Source organism: Staurois parvus, unplaced genomic scaffold (assembly GCF_062004578.1).
Source record: "Staurois parvus isolate SC_StPar_1 unplaced genomic scaffold, SC_StPar_1.0 ptg001306l, whole genome shotgun sequence".
Lineage (NCBI taxonomy): Eukaryota > Metazoa > Chordata > Amphibia > Anura > Ranidae > Staurois > Staurois parvus.
The window spans coordinates 720,571-738,998 of NW_028319102.1; the positions used below are offsets into that span (position 1 = coordinate 720,571).

The window sequence follows — 18,428 nt, forward strand, 5'->3', positions numbered from 1 at the left end:
TCTTTAAGGGGTTGAATAATTGTGGCAATGAAGAAACCACATAAGAACCATTTACTACTGTATTACATAAACAATTGATGTCATTTTAGTTGCATTTGGGTAGTTACAACGTCCTTGTAGGATTTGATTCTGAATACAATTCCAAATGTACACTATAGTCCCTAAACCCCTTTACAGCATTGGGGGTTGAATAATTTTGGCCACAACTGTAATAAACTGCAGTTCTGCAGCATAAGGATGGCCACACAAGCAGGGCCACCATTAGAAATCACGGGGCCCTGCTCAGCCTACCTGGCAGGGCCAGGGCCTGAGTTTGACCACCCCTCCCCGTAGCCCATAGGCAGCCAGCAGAGAAAAACACAGCAAGCACTTTGCGCCATGGAGACATTTAAGTGTGGCAAAATTGCGCTAACTGTGTAAGGGATTTAAAACTTATACAGAGCACAGGGGCCAACAGTATGTAACATATATGGAGTGCAGGTCAGGTTTATGTATAATGTACAAAATGCAGGTGTCAGGAATATGTAGTGTACTGAGTGCAGGGGTCAAGAGTATGTAATGTACACAGCGTAGATTCCAGGCATATGTTCCCTACAGTGTGCAGGAGTCAAGGGTGGGTAACGTCCATAGTTCAGGTGTTGGGGGTGTTTAATGTACAGAGTGCAGGGGTCATGAATGAGTATTATACAGAGTACAGAGGTCAGTAGTATGTTATGTACAGAGTGCAGGGGTCAGGGGTGGGTAATGTACATAGTTCAGGAGTCAGGAGTGGGTAATGCAGAGAGTGTATGGGTCAGGGGTGGGTAATGTACATAGTTCAGGAGTCAAGATTGGGTAACGCAGAGAGTGTATGGGTCAGGAGTGGGTAATGTGCATAGTTCAAAATGCAGGTGTCAGGAATATGTAATTTACATGGTGCAAGAGTGGATAAAGTTCAAAGGGTAGGGGTCAGGAGTGGAAATATACATAGTTCAAAATGCAGGTGTCAGGAATATGTAATTTACATGCAGGGGTAGGTAATGTTCAGAGTACAGGGGTCAGGAGTATGTACTGTACAGTGTGCAGGGGTCAGGAGTGGGTAATATACATAATTCTGGGGTCAGGGGTGGGTAATGTTCAGCGTGCAGGAGTTAGAAGTGGGTAATGAGTAATGTACATAGTGCAGGGGTCATGAGTGTGTAATGTACAGAGTACAGGGGTTGGGAAAATGTACTGTACAGTATGCAGGGGTCAGAAGTGGGTAATGTACATAGTTCAGTGGTCATGAGTGAGTAACATACATAGTTCAGGGGTCAGGAGTATGTATTGTACAATATGCGGGGATCAGGAGTGGGTAACATACACAGTTCAGGGGTTTAAAGCATGTAATGTACAGAGTACAGGAATCAGAAGTGGGTAATGTACATAGTTCAGGGGTCAGAAGAGGGTAAACCATAGACTACAGGGGTCAGGAGTGGGTAACGTACTTAGTTCTGAGGTGAGGAGAAGGTAATGTTCAGAGTGCAGGGGTTAATATATGTAGGTCAACGGTCATCAGTGGGTATCGCATTAAGTGCAGGGATCAGGAATGTGTAATACACATTGCTCAGGGGGTCACAAGTGGGTAATGTACACAGTTCAGGGGTCAGGAGTGAGAAATTCATAGAATACAGGGGTCAGGAGTATGTAATGTACATAAATGCAGGGGTCATGAGTGTGTAATGTACATAGCTCTGGGGACATGAGTGAGTACCATTCAGAGTGAAGGTGTCAAGAATATGTAACAGAGTGCAAGGGTTAGAAGGGTGTGATGAACAGACAGACTGCAAAGGCAGCAAACGGGGCAAACGCTGAAGGGCAGCGGATGGGGGATGTACGCAAGCTGCGACCACGATGTCTTGCATCTCAGCATGGCAACAATTATTCCCCCTGTTGCATTCAGCCGCTGAACACAACTCATTCCGCTGAACGAGGTCGCCCCACAACCTCATATAATTCATGATTTTTCGTTGCAGTAGTAATGGTATTTAGGGGTTAAATCAGACAGTCAGGAGGCAATATAATACTTCCTCACCACCTGTCAAATGTTTTTTGTTTTTACATACTGTAATCAAGTGATGACTGGCTTCAAAGTGCCCCATTAGCTTTAAAGACAATTAATTTATTAGGTATTTACCTTTGTTTTTGTATGTGTAAAATGCCACAGCCTCCCCACAGTGCCAAAGGATCTTGGCCAACTCCCCTGCAGGGTGTGGAAGGAAGCAGACTCCATTCTCTGAGCCACCACCCTCCATGAAGCCACACACCAGGCAGTTCAGCACAAAGAGGACAATCCTTTCTCCACACGTCTGGACCTGGAGAATGACAAACCTCATTGCTCAGAGGAAGAACCAATTGCCAAATTATCACAAACTGCTGACAAGAACGGTTCTTAGTGCCCTTCTCTAATAGAAAGATCGATCTGTGCCTGAAGGTTCTCTAGAAAATTGTGAGATAATACAACGGAAATAACATTACAACAGTCTAATCGGCTATAGTGAGTCAGGCGGCAACTAAACAGACATAAAAAGTTATCACGGTTTTGAAAATCGAATGTGCTTCTAAACTTGCTGCTATTAATGTTTATAAAGTGTTATGGCGAACAGCACCAAGAGGGATGCGAAGGCAGCCTATCAGGCTATATTTTCACAAGTCAGGAGATAGTAGCCTTGATTGTAAATAGTAAGATATACCTGGAAACCTGTTGTGGCACTTGGAAGCATGGGCATGGATCATTTTATTTTTGGGGAGAACTGAAGTTGATCATTCTTGGGCATGTGTAGAATAAATAGGTGACGTGGGCAGCACGCCATGGCAAAATTGCACAGTAGGAGGCATCTACAGTTGCAAGAAAAAGTATGTGAACCCCTTGGGATTACGTGGAGTTTTGCATGAATTGGGCATAAAATGTGCTCTGAACGTCATCTAAGTCACAACAATAGAAGAACACAGTCTGCTGAACATAATACTACACAAACATTAGATGTTGCCATGGTTTAATTGCACATAACATGTAAACATTCACAGTGCAGGGAGGAAAAAGTATGTGAACCTTTGGACTTAATAACTGGTTGACCCTCCTTTGGCAGCAATAACCTCAACCAAACGTTTCCTGTAGTTGCAGATCAGACCTGCACAACGATCTGGAGTCATTTTGGACCACTCCTCTTCACAAAACTGTTTCAGTGTAGCAATATTCTTGGGATGTCTGGTGTGAATCGATCTCTTAAGGTCATGCCACAGCATTTCAATCGGGTTGAGGTCAGAACTCTGACTGGGCCACTCCAGAAGGCGTATTCTGTGCTGTTGCAGCCATTGTTTTGTTGAATTGCTTGTATGCTTTGGGTCATTGTCCTGTTGCATCACCCATCCTCCACGTAATCAGAGGAGTTCACATACTTTTTCTTGCAACTGTAAATCTGAGCCTACTTACTGTGTCTATATGTTACAGTCCTTGTGCCCAAAAATATGCGACAGTCTAAAATACACAATGACTACTGTACAGAGGATCTCCCCCAGTACAGATCTCATCCCCAGTACAGCTCCCCCTCTTGTATGGATTTTCCCCAGAACAGGTCTCCCACAGTATGGCTCTATACCAGTAAAGCTTTCCTCCCTAGTACAAATCTCACCCTAGTACAGATTTTCCCCAATCAGATTCCGCCTAATACAGATCTCTCTCACCCAGTACATAATCCCCCCCCCCCCCCAATACAGATCTTCTTCAGGACAGATCCCCCCAGTACTGATCTCGCCTCTACTAGAGATCTCCCTCAGAACAGATATTCCCCAGTTCAGATCTGTCTCAGATCTGTCCAAGCACAGATCTCCCCTAGTACAGATTACCCCTGGAGTACAGATCACCCTTCTAGTACAAATGCCCCCCCCCCAGTACAGATCTCCCCCAGAACAATAATTCAATAATTTGCAAAAAATGAGACTCTACCTTTACAAATGCACACAGACTACCGTAAAGAGGATCTCCCCCATTACAGATATCCTCCCCAATACAGCTCCCCCTCTAGTATTTCTCTCCCCCCTTGAACAGAGCTCTCCCAGTATGGCTCTACACCAGTACAGCTTCCCCCCCAGTACAGATCTCCCCCTTCCCCCAGTACAGAACTCTTCCAGTACAGATCTTCCCCAATCAGATTCCACCTAGTACAGATCTTACGAAGTAAAGATCCCTCCACCCCAGCACTGATCTTCAGGACCGATCCCCCCCCAGCACAGATCTCAGCTCTACTAGAGATCTCTCTCAGTACAGATGCCTCCCAGTTCAGATCTGTCCAAGTACAGATAATCCCTAGTACAGACTGCACCTCTAATACAGATCACCCTTCTAGTACAGATGTCCCCCAGTGCAGATCTCCCCACTAGTAGAGATTTTTCACAGTAGAGATCTCCCCAGTACAGATCTTCCCCATAATACAATCTCCCCAGTATACTTCTGACCAAGTACAGATGTCTTTCTATTACAGGTCTCCCGCAGCACAGGATTCCCCTAATATGGATCTCTACTAGTGGTGAAATCTGTGCTGAGGAGATCTGTATTAGTGGGAAACCTGTACTGGGGGAGATCTGTATTGGAGCAGAAGTGCACTGGGGAAGTGCTGTACTAGGGGATAGTTCTGTATTACGGCAGGAGTACCAGGGGGTGATTTGTACTACGGGGGGACAAGTGTAATAGAGAAAGATATCTACAAAAGGGGTGATTTGTACTAGGAGGAGATCTGTTTTGGGGAGAGTGGCAATCTCTACTGGAGGAGATCTATACTAAGGGGAGAGATGGACTAGGAGGGGGATCTGTACGAGGGGGGGCATCTGCGCTGTGGCAGATTTGTACTGGGGGAGATCTGCATTAGGGGGGCAATCTGTACTGCAGCAAATCTGCACTGGGGAAGATCTGTATTATCAGTATTAAGGGGGAATCTTTACTAGGGGAGATGTGTTTAAAATAAGAGATTTGTGCTGGAGGTGATCTATATTAGGTGGAGATTTGTGCTGGAGGTGATCTATATTAGGTGGAGATTTGTGCTGGAGGTGATCTATATTAGGTGGAGATTTGTGCTGGAGGTGATCTATATTAGGTGGAGATCTGTACTGCGGCAGCAGTGTACTGGGAAGATCAATGCTATGGAGGAGATCTGTATTGGGAGAGATCTGTAGTGTTGGAGATCTATGCTAGTGGTGAAATCTGTGCCAAACATGATCTCCAACACTACAACTCTCCCCCCCACAGCCCAAAGCCTATGTCCTTTTCAAGAGTATCAGAGCTTTGTATATTAGAATGCCCTTCCATCCATAAAAGCAAGGTCTTTGTGGGTGCTGCAAGTTTGTATAGATTTTTTTTTTATAGTGTTTTCACAGTTTATTTAAACTTGAAGGCTTGCTTGTAGACATAAGTCACTTCTCTACGGCTTTTTACACAGTGGCAGGGGCGGACTGACCATTTGGAAACTCGGGCACTGCCCGAGGGCCCGGGGTCAGTAGGGGGCGCCATGAGATGCCCCTGGTACCTTTTTCATAGGCTTTTTTGAGTTTGGGCAAGGACACAGGGGCCCCATGAGTTGTCAGTCCGCCCCTGCACAGTGGGCATTCAGATTCATGCACTCAGGGAATGCAGGCAGTCTGTGTCCAGGGCATTCGTCCCTGGGCGCATACTGCCCTAAACCTAAGTACCACTAGGGGCACCATCCAACCCCGCTTAGCAGCTGTCAGCCTCTCATAGAGCTTGACAGGCTGTCTACAGCGAGGCTGGATGGTGCACCTGTGCCCACTGACTGTACCTACAAGCTGCAGTCCCCTGCAACGGGGCAAAAATGCCCAGTGTTCATGATGCCATTAAAAAAAAGGTCTAGAGAAGGCTGTGATTTCATGGGTATTATTGAAATGTATTTTCATACCCACATGAGTTAGTAAAGGAAGTATGACTAAAATACTTTGATATGTCAGTTTAGAAGTCAGCAAAGTCACATACTCGAAACAGGTGTCCTGCCCAACCCTCGCTGACTGGAGGAGGGAGGTGGAACAGATTATGGAGGCCCATCGTTGGGTCCATGTAGCACATATTACCCTGGAGGAGTTTCATGATGTTTGGGCTGGGTGGCTTTATTATTTCCATGAACTACCAGATGAGTAGGATCTTAGGGACAGGGAGGGTTCTTTTGATTTTGCATATGCCCTACCACGACTTTTGGGAACGTATCCCAGTTTGCTTGTTGTTGTTCACTCCTTTTCTTCAATTTTTTCTTCTCTCTTCTCCTTGTCTGCCTCTCTGTACATTTATTATATTTTCTGTTATTCATGGGTCTGTATACCTCTAGTGTACTGCCGTAACACTGGCCTGCTATTAGATTGCACTTGCAGGGGGGGCCTCTTGGTTATTCTGGTGCAACCCCACTGTGGTGTATGGCTCAGTGCACCCCTGAAATTGTGCCTTTTGGCATCTTTATTTTTATGTAATGCTTTGGAGCTTTTACTATTGTAAACTGAGGTTATCAGACCACTGTATGTTTATTTGAAAATTTTCAATAAAAAGAGATGATCCAAAAAAAAAGGGAAAGTCACATACTCTATATATTTAAACCATTTTTTTTATTGCTGTCACCCCTGAGAAGTAGCACCCTGGACACATAACAGAATATGAGCTGAATTTTCTCCATATACACTATGTTGCCAAAAGTGTTGGGATGCCGGCCTTTACACGCACATCAACTTTAAAGGCATCCCAGTCTTAATCCGTAGGGTTCAATATTGAGTTGGCCCCGCCCTTTGCAGCTATAACAGCTTCAACTCTTCTGGGAAGGCTGTCCACAAGGTTTAGGAGTCTGTCTATGGGAAGGTTTGACCATTCTTCCAGAAGCACATTTGTGAGGTCAGGCACTGATGTCGGACAAGAAGGCCTGGCTCACAGTCTTCGCTCTATTTCATCCCAAAGGTGTTCTATGGGGTTGAGGTCAGGACTCTGTTCAGGCCAGTCAAGTTCCTCCACCCCAAACTCGCTCATCAATGTCTTTATGGACCTTGCTTTGTGCACTGGTGTGCAGTCATGTTGGACCAGGACGGGGCCAACCCTCAAACTGTTCCCACAAAGTTGGGAGCATGAAACTGTCCAAAGTGTCTTGGTATGCGGACGTCTGAAGAGTTTCCTTCACTGTAACTAAGGGGCCAAACCCAACCCCTAAAAAACAACCCCACACCATAATCCCCCCTCCACCAAACTTTACACTTGGCACAGTTGCAGTCAGGCAAGTCCCGTTCTCCTGGCAACCACCAAACCCAGACACGTCCATCAGACTGCCAAAGAAGCGTGATGTGACACTCCAGAGAGCAAGTCTCCACTGTTCCAGTGCCACAGCTCTGTGCTTTACACCACGGCATCCGACGCTTTTCATTGCACTTGGTGATGTAAGGCTTGGATGCAGCTGCTCGGCCATGAAAACCCATTCCATGAAGCTCTCTACACACTGTTGTTGTGCTAATCTGAAGGTCACACCAAGTTTGGAGGTCTTTAGCTATTGACTCTGCAGACAGTTGGAGACTTCTGCGCACTGTGCGCTTCAGCATGCGCTGACCCCGCTCTGTCATTTTACGTGGCCTACCACTTGGTGGCTGAGTTGCTGTTGTTCCCAGTTGCTTCCACTTTGTTATAATCCCACTAACACTTAAGCGTGGAATATTTAGTAGCCAGGAAATGTCACGGATGGACTTATTGCACAGGTGGCAACCTATCACGGGACCACGCTTGGAGTCACTGAGCTCCTGAGGGCGACCCATTATTTCACAAATGCTTGTAGAAGCAGTCTGCATGCCTAGGGGCTTGATTTTATACACCTGTTGCCACGGAGGGGATTGGAACACCTGAATCCAATGATCTGGAGGGCGGGGCCAATACGTTTGGCAATATAGGGTATACATGAGAGCTGTACAGAAACTAATGCAAAAGTGGGAATAACATTTTTAGGCTCCATGCACACTAGAGGTTTTTTGTAAGCTCCCAGAAGCTGTGATCAGGATATTGTTTTTCTGCTCCTAGAAGCTAATGTTCTCCTATGTGTACATGCACTTTATTTTAGGCTATTAGCATTTTTGAGCTTCAGTATCTAGGAGCAGAGTTTTGTAGAGTTTTTTGGAGCATTTTTCCAGCAGAAAAACAAAGATATACACTGCTAAACGCTATGAAAACGCTCCTAACAGCTTTTTGTCTAGCTTTTTTTCCCCTACATGTACTGTAAAAATTCTAACATTCCGAAATTCTCCTAAACGCTTCTGAACGCTACTAAAATGCTACTAAAAATGCTATTACCAGCATTTTTTTAGCTTAAAAAAACGTTAGCGTGCATGGAGCCTTAATAACTTACTGTACATAGGTTGCTCAAATTTCACATGTTGGTAGAGTAACTACCAATAATAAAAAAACAAAAACCCAGTGGTGATCAAATATCACCAAAATAAAACTGTATTTGTGTGAAAAAAATGGTATAAACTTTCTTTGGGTACAGTGTTGCACGACTGTGCATTTGCCAGTTAAAGTAGCACAGTGCTGAATAACAAAAAAAAATGCCCTGGTCATGAAGGGGGTAAAATCTTCCAGAGGTCTAGTGGTTAAGATAAAAAAAAAAACTATTTGACTTTAGAACTACTTAAAAAAAAAAAGTTATGCCCAGTTTTGCATTACATTCAGTACAGACTTGTATATACACCAGTAGATGCTGATGTCAGTTTCTCTGACTCTGCAGCAGATCCTCCAAAATAATACTCCATATGGAGAAGACAGTCCATAGAAAGAAGCAGGAAATGTAGCTCATACCGTGGCCTTGAGTGTCAACAATTTAGGAAGTGAGAGGACACCACCTTTTGGCTGGAATTCCACTTTAATATGCACTGCCCAGGGCAAGGAGATAACAGCCAGTTTTTGCTGTGGAGCAGACATAAAAAAATATCTACTTTCTCTTTCCTCCGGTTTTTAATATAGAAGACAGTAATTGGTGATTAATTACTTCTGCATTTGGCCCAAGCAATCTAGAACACTCACCTGTCGAAGACCCTCCTGGATGGGAACACATGACTGCAAGATGTCATCTACACCCCACCATCTGCCGTTCAAAGACACCGCCACAACTGGAAAAACAAGCACAATAGCTCACACAGTAAAGCCAGGAATGTAGCAATCGCGCACTCCGAGATGGACGCGGTCCCCCATTTTGTTAAGAATTTTCAATGTTGTATCATTTCACCCTCCCAAAGCAGGCTGACTCCTCCGATCATCCCCCCCTCCCTCACTGTGGAGTGACATGTGGTCTGAGTGTGTTTGCAGAGGTCAGAGGCAGCCAAAGCACAGCAGGAGAGCTCCAGAGCTATAGAACCCCAATGGAGCTGGGGACTAGCTGTCTAGTAGCTGTGCAATCTGGGATATCGTAAAAGCGTAAACCAAGCCCTTCACTGAGTTCAAAGCATGGTTGCAGGAAAGAAAATTGTATCATCTATGGCCGGATATGTGTAAGACTTAGGTGAGGTTCACAACTATGCAGGTTGCGTTTGAGGTGTTTCTGCATTGCGTTTTGCTTTTTTTTGCATTTTTGAACTTGCGTTTTTTATGCATTTTTGCTGTGTTTTTCATGCGTTTTGCAGGCTTTTTTCTTTTATTATTTTTCTTGTTGCTGGGCAGATTATAAATGCAAACGCATCAAAAACGCAATACATGCTTTTTTGCAGCGTTCCCGTTGAAGTCTATAGAACCAAAAACCAGGGAGGATAAAAATCAATGATTTTTTTAAAAAAATCAAAAAAAATCGGATTTTTTTAATTTAAATCGGATTTTTTTTATTTAAATCGGATTTTTTTAATTTAAATCGGATTTTTTTAATTTAAATCGGATTTTTTTTTATTTAAATCGGATTTTTTTAAATAAAATGCTTTTTGAGGAAAATATATTACCATCCAAAGGTTATTCCATCATGAAATAAAGATTAGATTTTTAATTATGTAGAATAAGGCTGTATGTGTTTAATTTTTTTGGTAAATAAATTCCATGAATCTATTCACAATGTCATGCTCTTCCAGAGGTTTTTGTAAGATTATTGGGCAGTTTCTCTGCCTACAAGATATTAGCACAGATGATTGGTTTACTTTTGCAGTTCTCAAAACTGAATTTGACTCAGCGGAGATCACATGCCTCTTCACAGCAAAAATGTTATAACATGAACAGAGTTAAGAAAAAGACCTTCATCCTAACTTCTACAAACCTATGAATACAGAATCAACCCCTTCACTGCTAAGTTTCAAGAAGTTCAGTGAATAGAATAGAAACAATATTTTTCTGATTGTTTGGAGTGGAATAGATCTGCACAAGAAGAAAGTGAAACTAAGTGTGAGGAGGAAGGGGCTGACAGTGTGAGGAGGAAGGGGCTGACAGTCTAAGTTTCTTAAAATATATATATTTTGTTTAGCCAAATTAGTTAACAAACATGGATGTTTAAGCAAATCACATATGCTGGAATGTTATTGTTTCAGTTGAATAAATCTATTTAAATTGTTATTATTAAGGTAATGATTATTTTTCTCCTTCCTAAGTACAACAGAAAAGTTGTCCAAATATGAATGATTAACCTATTAAACTGGGGATAAAAAAATTATTATGAAAAGTTGTTATTCTAAAAATCTTCATCTACTTCATATTAAAGTTATACCAGCAAGAATTAGTCTTTATGTAGAAAACTAGGATTTAAATCAAGCCTTACTGACTAGTGATTTAAATCGTGATTTAAATCAGTTTGATTTAAATCAAATCCACCCTGCCAAAAACGCAACGTTTTGCGTTCAAAAAAGTCCCTGACTCTTTTCCAAAAAACATACCGGGTGAAAACGCGGAGATGTGAACTTGTCCCATAGGAAATCAAGTTAAAATGGACTGTACTGCAGAAAACACTTAGGTGTGAACCTGGGTTTAGAATGGGGGTGTGAGCAGGTTTAGGATTAGACAGGTTTAGCCCGGACTTAAGCAGAACTAAACCCTCCTATCTTTTTTTAGCCAAGGAAGTTGCCATCTTAGCATCTGTTTGATTTGCAGCTGCCGTGATGTTGCACATGTGATCAGTTATAACTCCAGCTGTAGGATGGCTTAACACTTGACAATTTGGTTGAGAGCACCAGCAAATGTGACAGTTACATTCCTAGCATGTGATGGGAATGTAATTGTTTTTGAAACTGTTAAAATGATGGGTTTAGTTCAGGGCATTTATCCCTGTGCTGCAGCAATCACATGTCTCTCACAGAATTTAAAGTGTTACTAAACCCAAGACCCTGCATTCACTATATCTGGTCTCCCCGGACCCTGCATTCACTATATCCGGTCTCCCCAGACCCTGCATTCACTATATCCGGTCTCCCCGGACCCTGCATTCACTATATCTGGTCTCCCCGGACCCTGCATTCACTATATCCGGTCTCCCCGGACCCTGCATTCACTATATCCGGTCTCCGCGGACCCTGCATTCACTATATCCGGTCTCCGCGGGCACTGCATTCACTATATCCGGTCTCCCCGGACCCTGCATTCACTATATCCGGTCTCCCCGGACCCTGCATTCACTATATCCGGTCTCCCCGGACCCTGCATTCACTATATCCGGTCTCCCCGGACCCTGCATTCACTATATCCGGTCTCCCCGGACCCTGCATTCACTATATCTGGTCTCCCCGGACCCTGCATTCACTATATCTGGTCTCCCCGGACCCTGCATTCACTATATCTGTTCTCCCCGGACCCTGCATTCACTATATCCGGTCTCCCCGGACCCTGCATTCACTATATCCGGTCTCCCCGGACCCTGCATTCACTATATCCGGTCTCCCCGGACCCTGCATTCACTATATCTGGTCTCCCCGGACCCTGCATTCACTATATCTGGTCTCCGCGGACCCTGCATTCACTATATCTGGTCTCCGCGGGCACTGCATTCACTATATCCAGTCTCCCCAGACACTGCATTCACTATATCCGGTCTCCCCGGACCCGGACCCTGCATTCACTATATCCGGTCTCCCCGGACCCTGCATTCACTATATCCGGTCTCCCCGGACCCTGCATTCACTATATCCGGTCTCCCCGGACCCTGCACTCACTATATCCGCTCTCCCCGGACCCTGCACTCACTATATCCGGTCTCCCCGGACCCTGCACTCACTATATCTGGTCTACCCGGATCCTGCACTCACTATATCTGGTCTACCCGGACCCTGCACTCACTATATCTGGTCTCCCCAGACCCTGCATTCACTATATCTGGTCTCCCCGGACCCTGCACTCACTATATCTGGTCTCCCCGGACCCTGCATTCACTATATCTGGTCTCCCCGGACCCTGCATTCACTATATCTGGTCTCCCCGGACACTGCATTCACTATATCCACTCTCCCTGGACCCTGCATTCACTATATCCGGTCTCCCCGGACCCTGCATTCACTATATCCGGTCTCCCCGGACACTGCATTCACTATATCCACTCTCCCTGGACCCTGCATTCACTATATCTGGTCTCCCCGGACCCTGCATTCACTATATCCGGTCTCCCCGGACCCTGCATTCACTATATCCGGTCTCCCCAGACCCTGCATTCACTATATCCGGTCTCCCCGGACCCTGCATTCACTATATCCGGTCTCCCCGGACCCTGCATTCACTATATCCGGTCTCCCCGGACCCTGCATTCACTATATCTGGTCTCAACGGACCCTGCATTCACTATATCCGGTCTCCCCAGACCCTGCATTCACTATATCTGGTCTCCCCTGACCCTGCATTCACTATATCCGCTCTCCCTGGACCCTGCATTCACTATATCTGGCCTCCCCGGACCCTGCTTTCACTATATCTGGTCTCCCCGGACCCTGCATTCACTATATCTGGTCTCCCTGGACCATGTAGGAGGCGTTTTCTTTCTGCTCTAAGAGGATGCAGAAGCCCTGACCTCTGCCTGGACAGCGCTGATTGGCCCTGTGCTGATCACGTGCGCCTCCCAAGAAAATAAAAAACCTCTCTAGCAATACACACCAAACTGATGGTTGTTTGCACACACACACATAGCCATCTTATGTGAAAGCTACCTGAGTTTCTTTTCTTGGGGTTTACCAAGAGCAGCATTTTCTGTGAATCGTCATCTCTGTAGAGCGGCATGTGAAGAACACAGTTCCCATCTACTTTTATCTGCAAAATGACACAACATAATAGTACATCACTTTAGTATTTATTTATTTGTTATAGGTACTTATATAGGGCTGTCAATTTACAGCGCATTACATATATATATATATATAGTACATTCACATCAGTCCCTAACCCTGAGCCCTGGTTCACAACTGATGCGGTGCGGAAATCGCAGCACTTTCAGTGCGAATTCCTAATTGCATCAGAATCGCACCCCATTAATGCGAACCGCTGCGTGTGTGCATATTAAGTTAATAACACCCCGAAAGCGGTCCGCAAAATGCGGTGTGATGTGAAGAATTGAATTGCATAGGTGTGAATACCCATGCGATCCGATTCTAGTGCGGACCTAAAAAAGGGTCCTGCACATTTTTGGTGCGGGTGCGGTGCGAACAGAGCCATACAAAATGTATGGCTCAGATCGCACTGCACACAAATTGCATGTGATTTATACAGGAATGTGGTGCGGTTCCTGTGTGAATCACATACGATATACAGAGCTGCATGTATGTGAAAGGGCCAATTTAGACAGGTTCCAATTAACCTACCAGCATGTCTTTGGAGTGTGTGAGGAAAATGGAGTACCTGGAGGAAACCCGCACAGACACAAGGAGAACATGCAAACTCCAGGCAGGTGGTGCCATGGTTGGGATTCGAACCAACAACCCAAGTACTGGCAGGCAGAAGTGCTAACCATTTAGCCACTGTGCTGCCCGCATACATTTTGCATTGACGCAAATCACACCGCAAAGTATTGGTATTCGGCATCAGCGAGTACTTGACCAAAAGTATTGGTGCTCGTAAAAAAAAGGTGTTTGTGCATCCCTAGTAGATACATAGTTACATTGGTTCAGGCTGGATTCATGTAATCATCCACACCTAGGGTTCATGTTTAAATCCCAAGTGAAGTCACAGAAACAGATATTCAGTCTGATAAGCACTGTACTAACTACAAATGGCACACCCCTTTTGATAATGTACCTGTAGTACGAAACACATCAAGGAAGAGCCCTGCACGCCGTGACGTCACGCCGCCGGGTCACGGAAGTCCGGCGGCCATCTTTTCTACCAGCTGGTCAGTTTGAATTCATGCAACTGTCATTACATTGCTTCGTTTCTTGCACTGCAACAAGTGTATGTTTCTGGATTTTATTCTCTTACTAATCAGTACCATTAAAGTATCATTTTAAAATACTACACTATGGGAATATCCCTTTTCTTTGCTCCGCACCGAGCACTTTCATTCCCCAGAGATCCCCAGAAACCATCCCAGTGCCTGGAAGAGTTTGATCCATATACCCTGGCTTGCCATTATCCTATAACTCAGAGGAAGGCCACCCACTCCCAGGCTACATCTCGGACCACCCTAAGAAGGGATCCCTGACCGGTTATCATTATACAATACAACGTGCTTTATATATGCACATCTGGTGAGTGCGCACTTTATCTATTTATCAGCACACTCACCTGACGATTTTTCTTATGTACTGGGATTAAGTACAGTCAGCAGGCAATCATTTTGAAGAATTTTATCGAGATTCTATTGACATATCATGACTTAAACGCATTTTTATGCATGTGTGTTTCCACTAAGAACTATTTTACATGTTGGGAGATTCTATATGTAGTAGTAGTTTTATGGTCAAAACGCACCCACTAACTCTGTGCGTTTTCTTATAGGATTTCATTTGTTACACTATTTTTTAGCGCTGCACTACTTTTATAGATCTTGACTGAAGGCTTGTGGTTTTACCTTTTAGTGTTTTCAGCTTCTTTTACATTGTTAGCGCTTGCTTTAATATTGTATTTACTGTACTAACAACCTCCATTTCCACTGTGTTATCCCTACTTTTCAGTTACAGCAGTTGTGCCGGGTGTCTATGGCTACAGTACAAGAGACAGACCGGAGTTAGAACCAGTGTGCTCAGTAATCCGAACTCAGTCTCAGAACTGGCCAGACACACTGCTCTCTTCCTCTGCAATACAAATCTGTGTTAGGTAACTTCTGCTGGGAGGACTGAGTGTTACTAAGTTATGCCAGCATGTAGCACTGGCATATTATTATTATATTATTATTATTATACAATATTTATAAAGCGCCAATAGTTCGCTCAGCGCTGTACATTACAAAGGGGGACAGAACATGTGACAGAACAATACCAATACAATGCAAAACATGAGGGGATTGAGGGCCCTGCTCTTTTGAGCTTACAATCTAGGAGGGAGGGGATGGTGGCACAGGAGGAGATAGCTGTGGGGGATGGAGTGGTAGGAAGAGTGGAGGAGGTCGGCAGGTTAGCAGGGGGTGGGGTAGGCTTCCCTGAAGAGATGGGTTTTCAGGGTGCGCCTAAAGGAGAGGAGAGTAGGTGATAATCTGATGGGTTGGGGCAGGGAGTTCCAGAGGATGGGTGACACCCTGGAGAAGTCCTGGAGGCGGGCATGGGAGGAGGAGACCAGGGAACTAGAGAGAAGGAGGTCTTGTGAGGAGCGGAGTGTGCGTGCTGGGCGGTACTTGGATATTAGGTCAGTGATGTAGTTCGGGGCAGTATGGTGGACGGCTTTGTATTTCAGCGTTAGGATTCTAAATTTGATCCGTTGCGCAATCGGAAGCCAGTGGAGGGATTGGCAGAGGGGGGTGGCGGAAATGGAGCGGTTGGAAAGGTGAATGAGTCTGGCAGCCGTATTCAGGATCGAATTAGAAGGGAGAAAGCAGCATTTACACTGAAAATGTTATTTTAGAGCAGAACTTTACCACCTGCAGATCTCCAAGTAAGGTGGGTAGCAGGGCGCGTCGGTGGAGGATACTGTGGAATTAAGGCAGCTGATGATGGATGGTGTGTAGGGAAACCGGTACTGAGCAGCACTTCTAAAGAGTGGAGACAAACTCTGTGCAGGAGAAGGTGAAACAGGAGGGCGCTTCTAAGTGCAGTATTCCAGCTCAACTTTAATATAAAGCAGTTAAAAACACTTACAATGTGGTAGTAAAAACAGGCTCTAATGTAATCCGTCAGTAGCAGGGCTCTGTCCTCTAAGCCAGCGGCTCGCGAGCCACATGCGGCTCTTTACACACTTTCATGCGGCTCTTCTGTGTGCCGGGTGCCCGCTCCCCTCCCTCCTCTCGGGCGGCCGCCCCAAAAGTCAGGACTCTGCAGCTAGCCCAGCAATGGGCAAACTACGGCCCGCGGGCCGTATACGGCCCAGCAGACCTTTTAATCCGGCCCGCGGAGCGTGGCAAACATTGGCTGTCAGGATGTAGGCGGGGCAGCGTGACAAACTCCTCTCCTCTCACAGTCCGCCCTGAAGACCGGAACGGCGCGGGAACACGTCGAGAGGAACGCGCGGAGCAAAGGTAAGTGAATTGACACAATATGGGGAATGAATTACTATAGCGGGGATGAATTACTATAGGGGGGATGAATTACTATATGGGGGATGAATTACTATAGGGGGGATGAATTACTATATGGGGGATGAATTACTATGGGGGATGAATTACTATATTGGGGATGAATTACTATATGGGGGATTAATTACTATGGGGGATGAATTACTATATGGGGGATGAATTACTATATGGGGGATGAATTACTATGGGGGATGAATTACTATGGGGAAAGAATTACTATATGGGGGATGTATTTTCAGTTTTAAAAATGTGGCTCTCAAAATAAATTTCAATCGTGGTTTTGGCGAGATTTGGCTCAGTTGAAAAAAAGGTTGCCCACCACTGCTCTAAGCGATGGAGCTGCTGTGCCAGCCAGCAGCTGCAGGGGAACTTGAGGAGAGTTGTTAAAGATGGCCGCCGCTCAGCTCGGACCGCTGGAACGTACACTGTCCACGGACCGGAAGTGACGTGAGCATGGAGCGGTGACGCGTTTCGGAGCATGAGCAGAGCTCCTTCTTCAAGACCGACTCTCCTCAAGCTCCCCTTGCAGCTGCTGGCTGGCACAGCGGCTCCATAGCTTACAGCAATGTTTCTCAACCTTTTTTCAGTCAAGGCACCCTTTAAAATTATGGACAGTCCCGAGGCACCCTTTAAAATTATGGACAGTCCCGAGGCACCCATTAAAATTATGGACAGTCCCGAGGCACCCTTTAAAATGATGGACAGTCTTGAGGCACCCATTAAAATTATGGACAGTCTTGAGGCACCCTTTAAAATGATGGACAGTCTTGAGGCACCCTTTAAAATTATGGACAGTCCCGAGGCACCCTTTAAAATTATGAACTGTCCCGAGGCACCCTTTAAAATTATGAACAGTCCCGAGGCACCCTTTAAAATTATGGGCAGTCCCGAGGCACCCTTTAAAATGATGGACAGTCTTGAGGCACCCTTTAAAATGATGGACAGTCTTGAGGCACCCTTTAAAGTTATGGACAGTCCCGAGGCACCCTTTAAAATTATGAACTGTCCCGAGGCACCCTTTAAAATTATGAACAGTCCCGAGGCACCCTTTAAAATTATGGACAGTCCCGAGGCACCCTTTAAAATGATGGACAGTCCCGAGGCACCAATTAAAATTATGGACAGTCCCGAGGCACCCTATAAAATTATGGACAGTCCCGAGGCACCCTTTAAAATGATGGACAGTCTTGAGGCACCCTTTAAAATTATGGACAGTCCCGAGGCACCCTTTAAAATTATGAACTGTCCTGAGGCACCCTTTAAAATTATGAACTGTCCTGAGGCACCCTTTAAAATTATGAACTGTCCTGAGGCACCCTTTAAAATTTATGGACAGTCCCGAGGCACCCTTTAAAATTATGGACAGTCCCGAGGCACTCTTTAAAATTATGGACAGTCCCGAGGCACCAATTAAAATGATGGACAGTCCCGAGGCACCAATTAAAATTATGGACAGTCCCGAGGCACCCTTTAAAATTATGGACAGTCTTGAGGCACCCTTTAAAATTATGGACAGTCTTGAGGCACCCCATTCTAAAATGTGAATAACTATTCTAATAGTTTTATATAATGCAGCAACATCCACATCTCTTCTCCCTCAGTTTTTCTCCATCACTAAGCTAATGTGACCCCAGCACTGATGGAGAGGGACAGCGGAGGGTCAAACTAGGATGCTGTGCAGGCAGCTGACATCCTCCTTATCAACTGATGATGTCATTGGTTGTCAGGATGCTGGTGGCTAGAAGGTCATAATGGTGCACAATGAAAACCTGTGGCTTGGGGGCGCATGCGCGACCA

At 45.2% G+C, this 18,428-nt stretch overlaps 1 protein-coding gene across 3 annotated transcripts in view; it reads right to left on the bottom strand.

The window, feature by feature from the left end:
- LOC149437136 (protein FAM169B-like) overlaps window positions 1–18,428 on the bottom strand; it is a 318,096-nt gene that overhangs the window by 239,130 nt on the left and 60,538 nt on the right. For all 3 annotated transcript variants that reach the window (XM_089661085.1, XM_089661084.1, XM_089661083.1), the window contains exons 4-6: window positions 13,126–13,225; window positions 9,056–9,141; window positions 2,156–2,333 (exon numbers count right to left, since the gene is read on the bottom strand). In XM_089661085.1, the coding sequence (XP_089517211.1) occupies window positions 2,156–2,333; window positions 9,056–9,141; window positions 13,126–13,225 (364 nt within the window). The remainder of the gene's footprint in view (window positions 1–2,155; window positions 2,334–9,055; window positions 9,142–13,125; window positions 13,226–18,428) is intronic.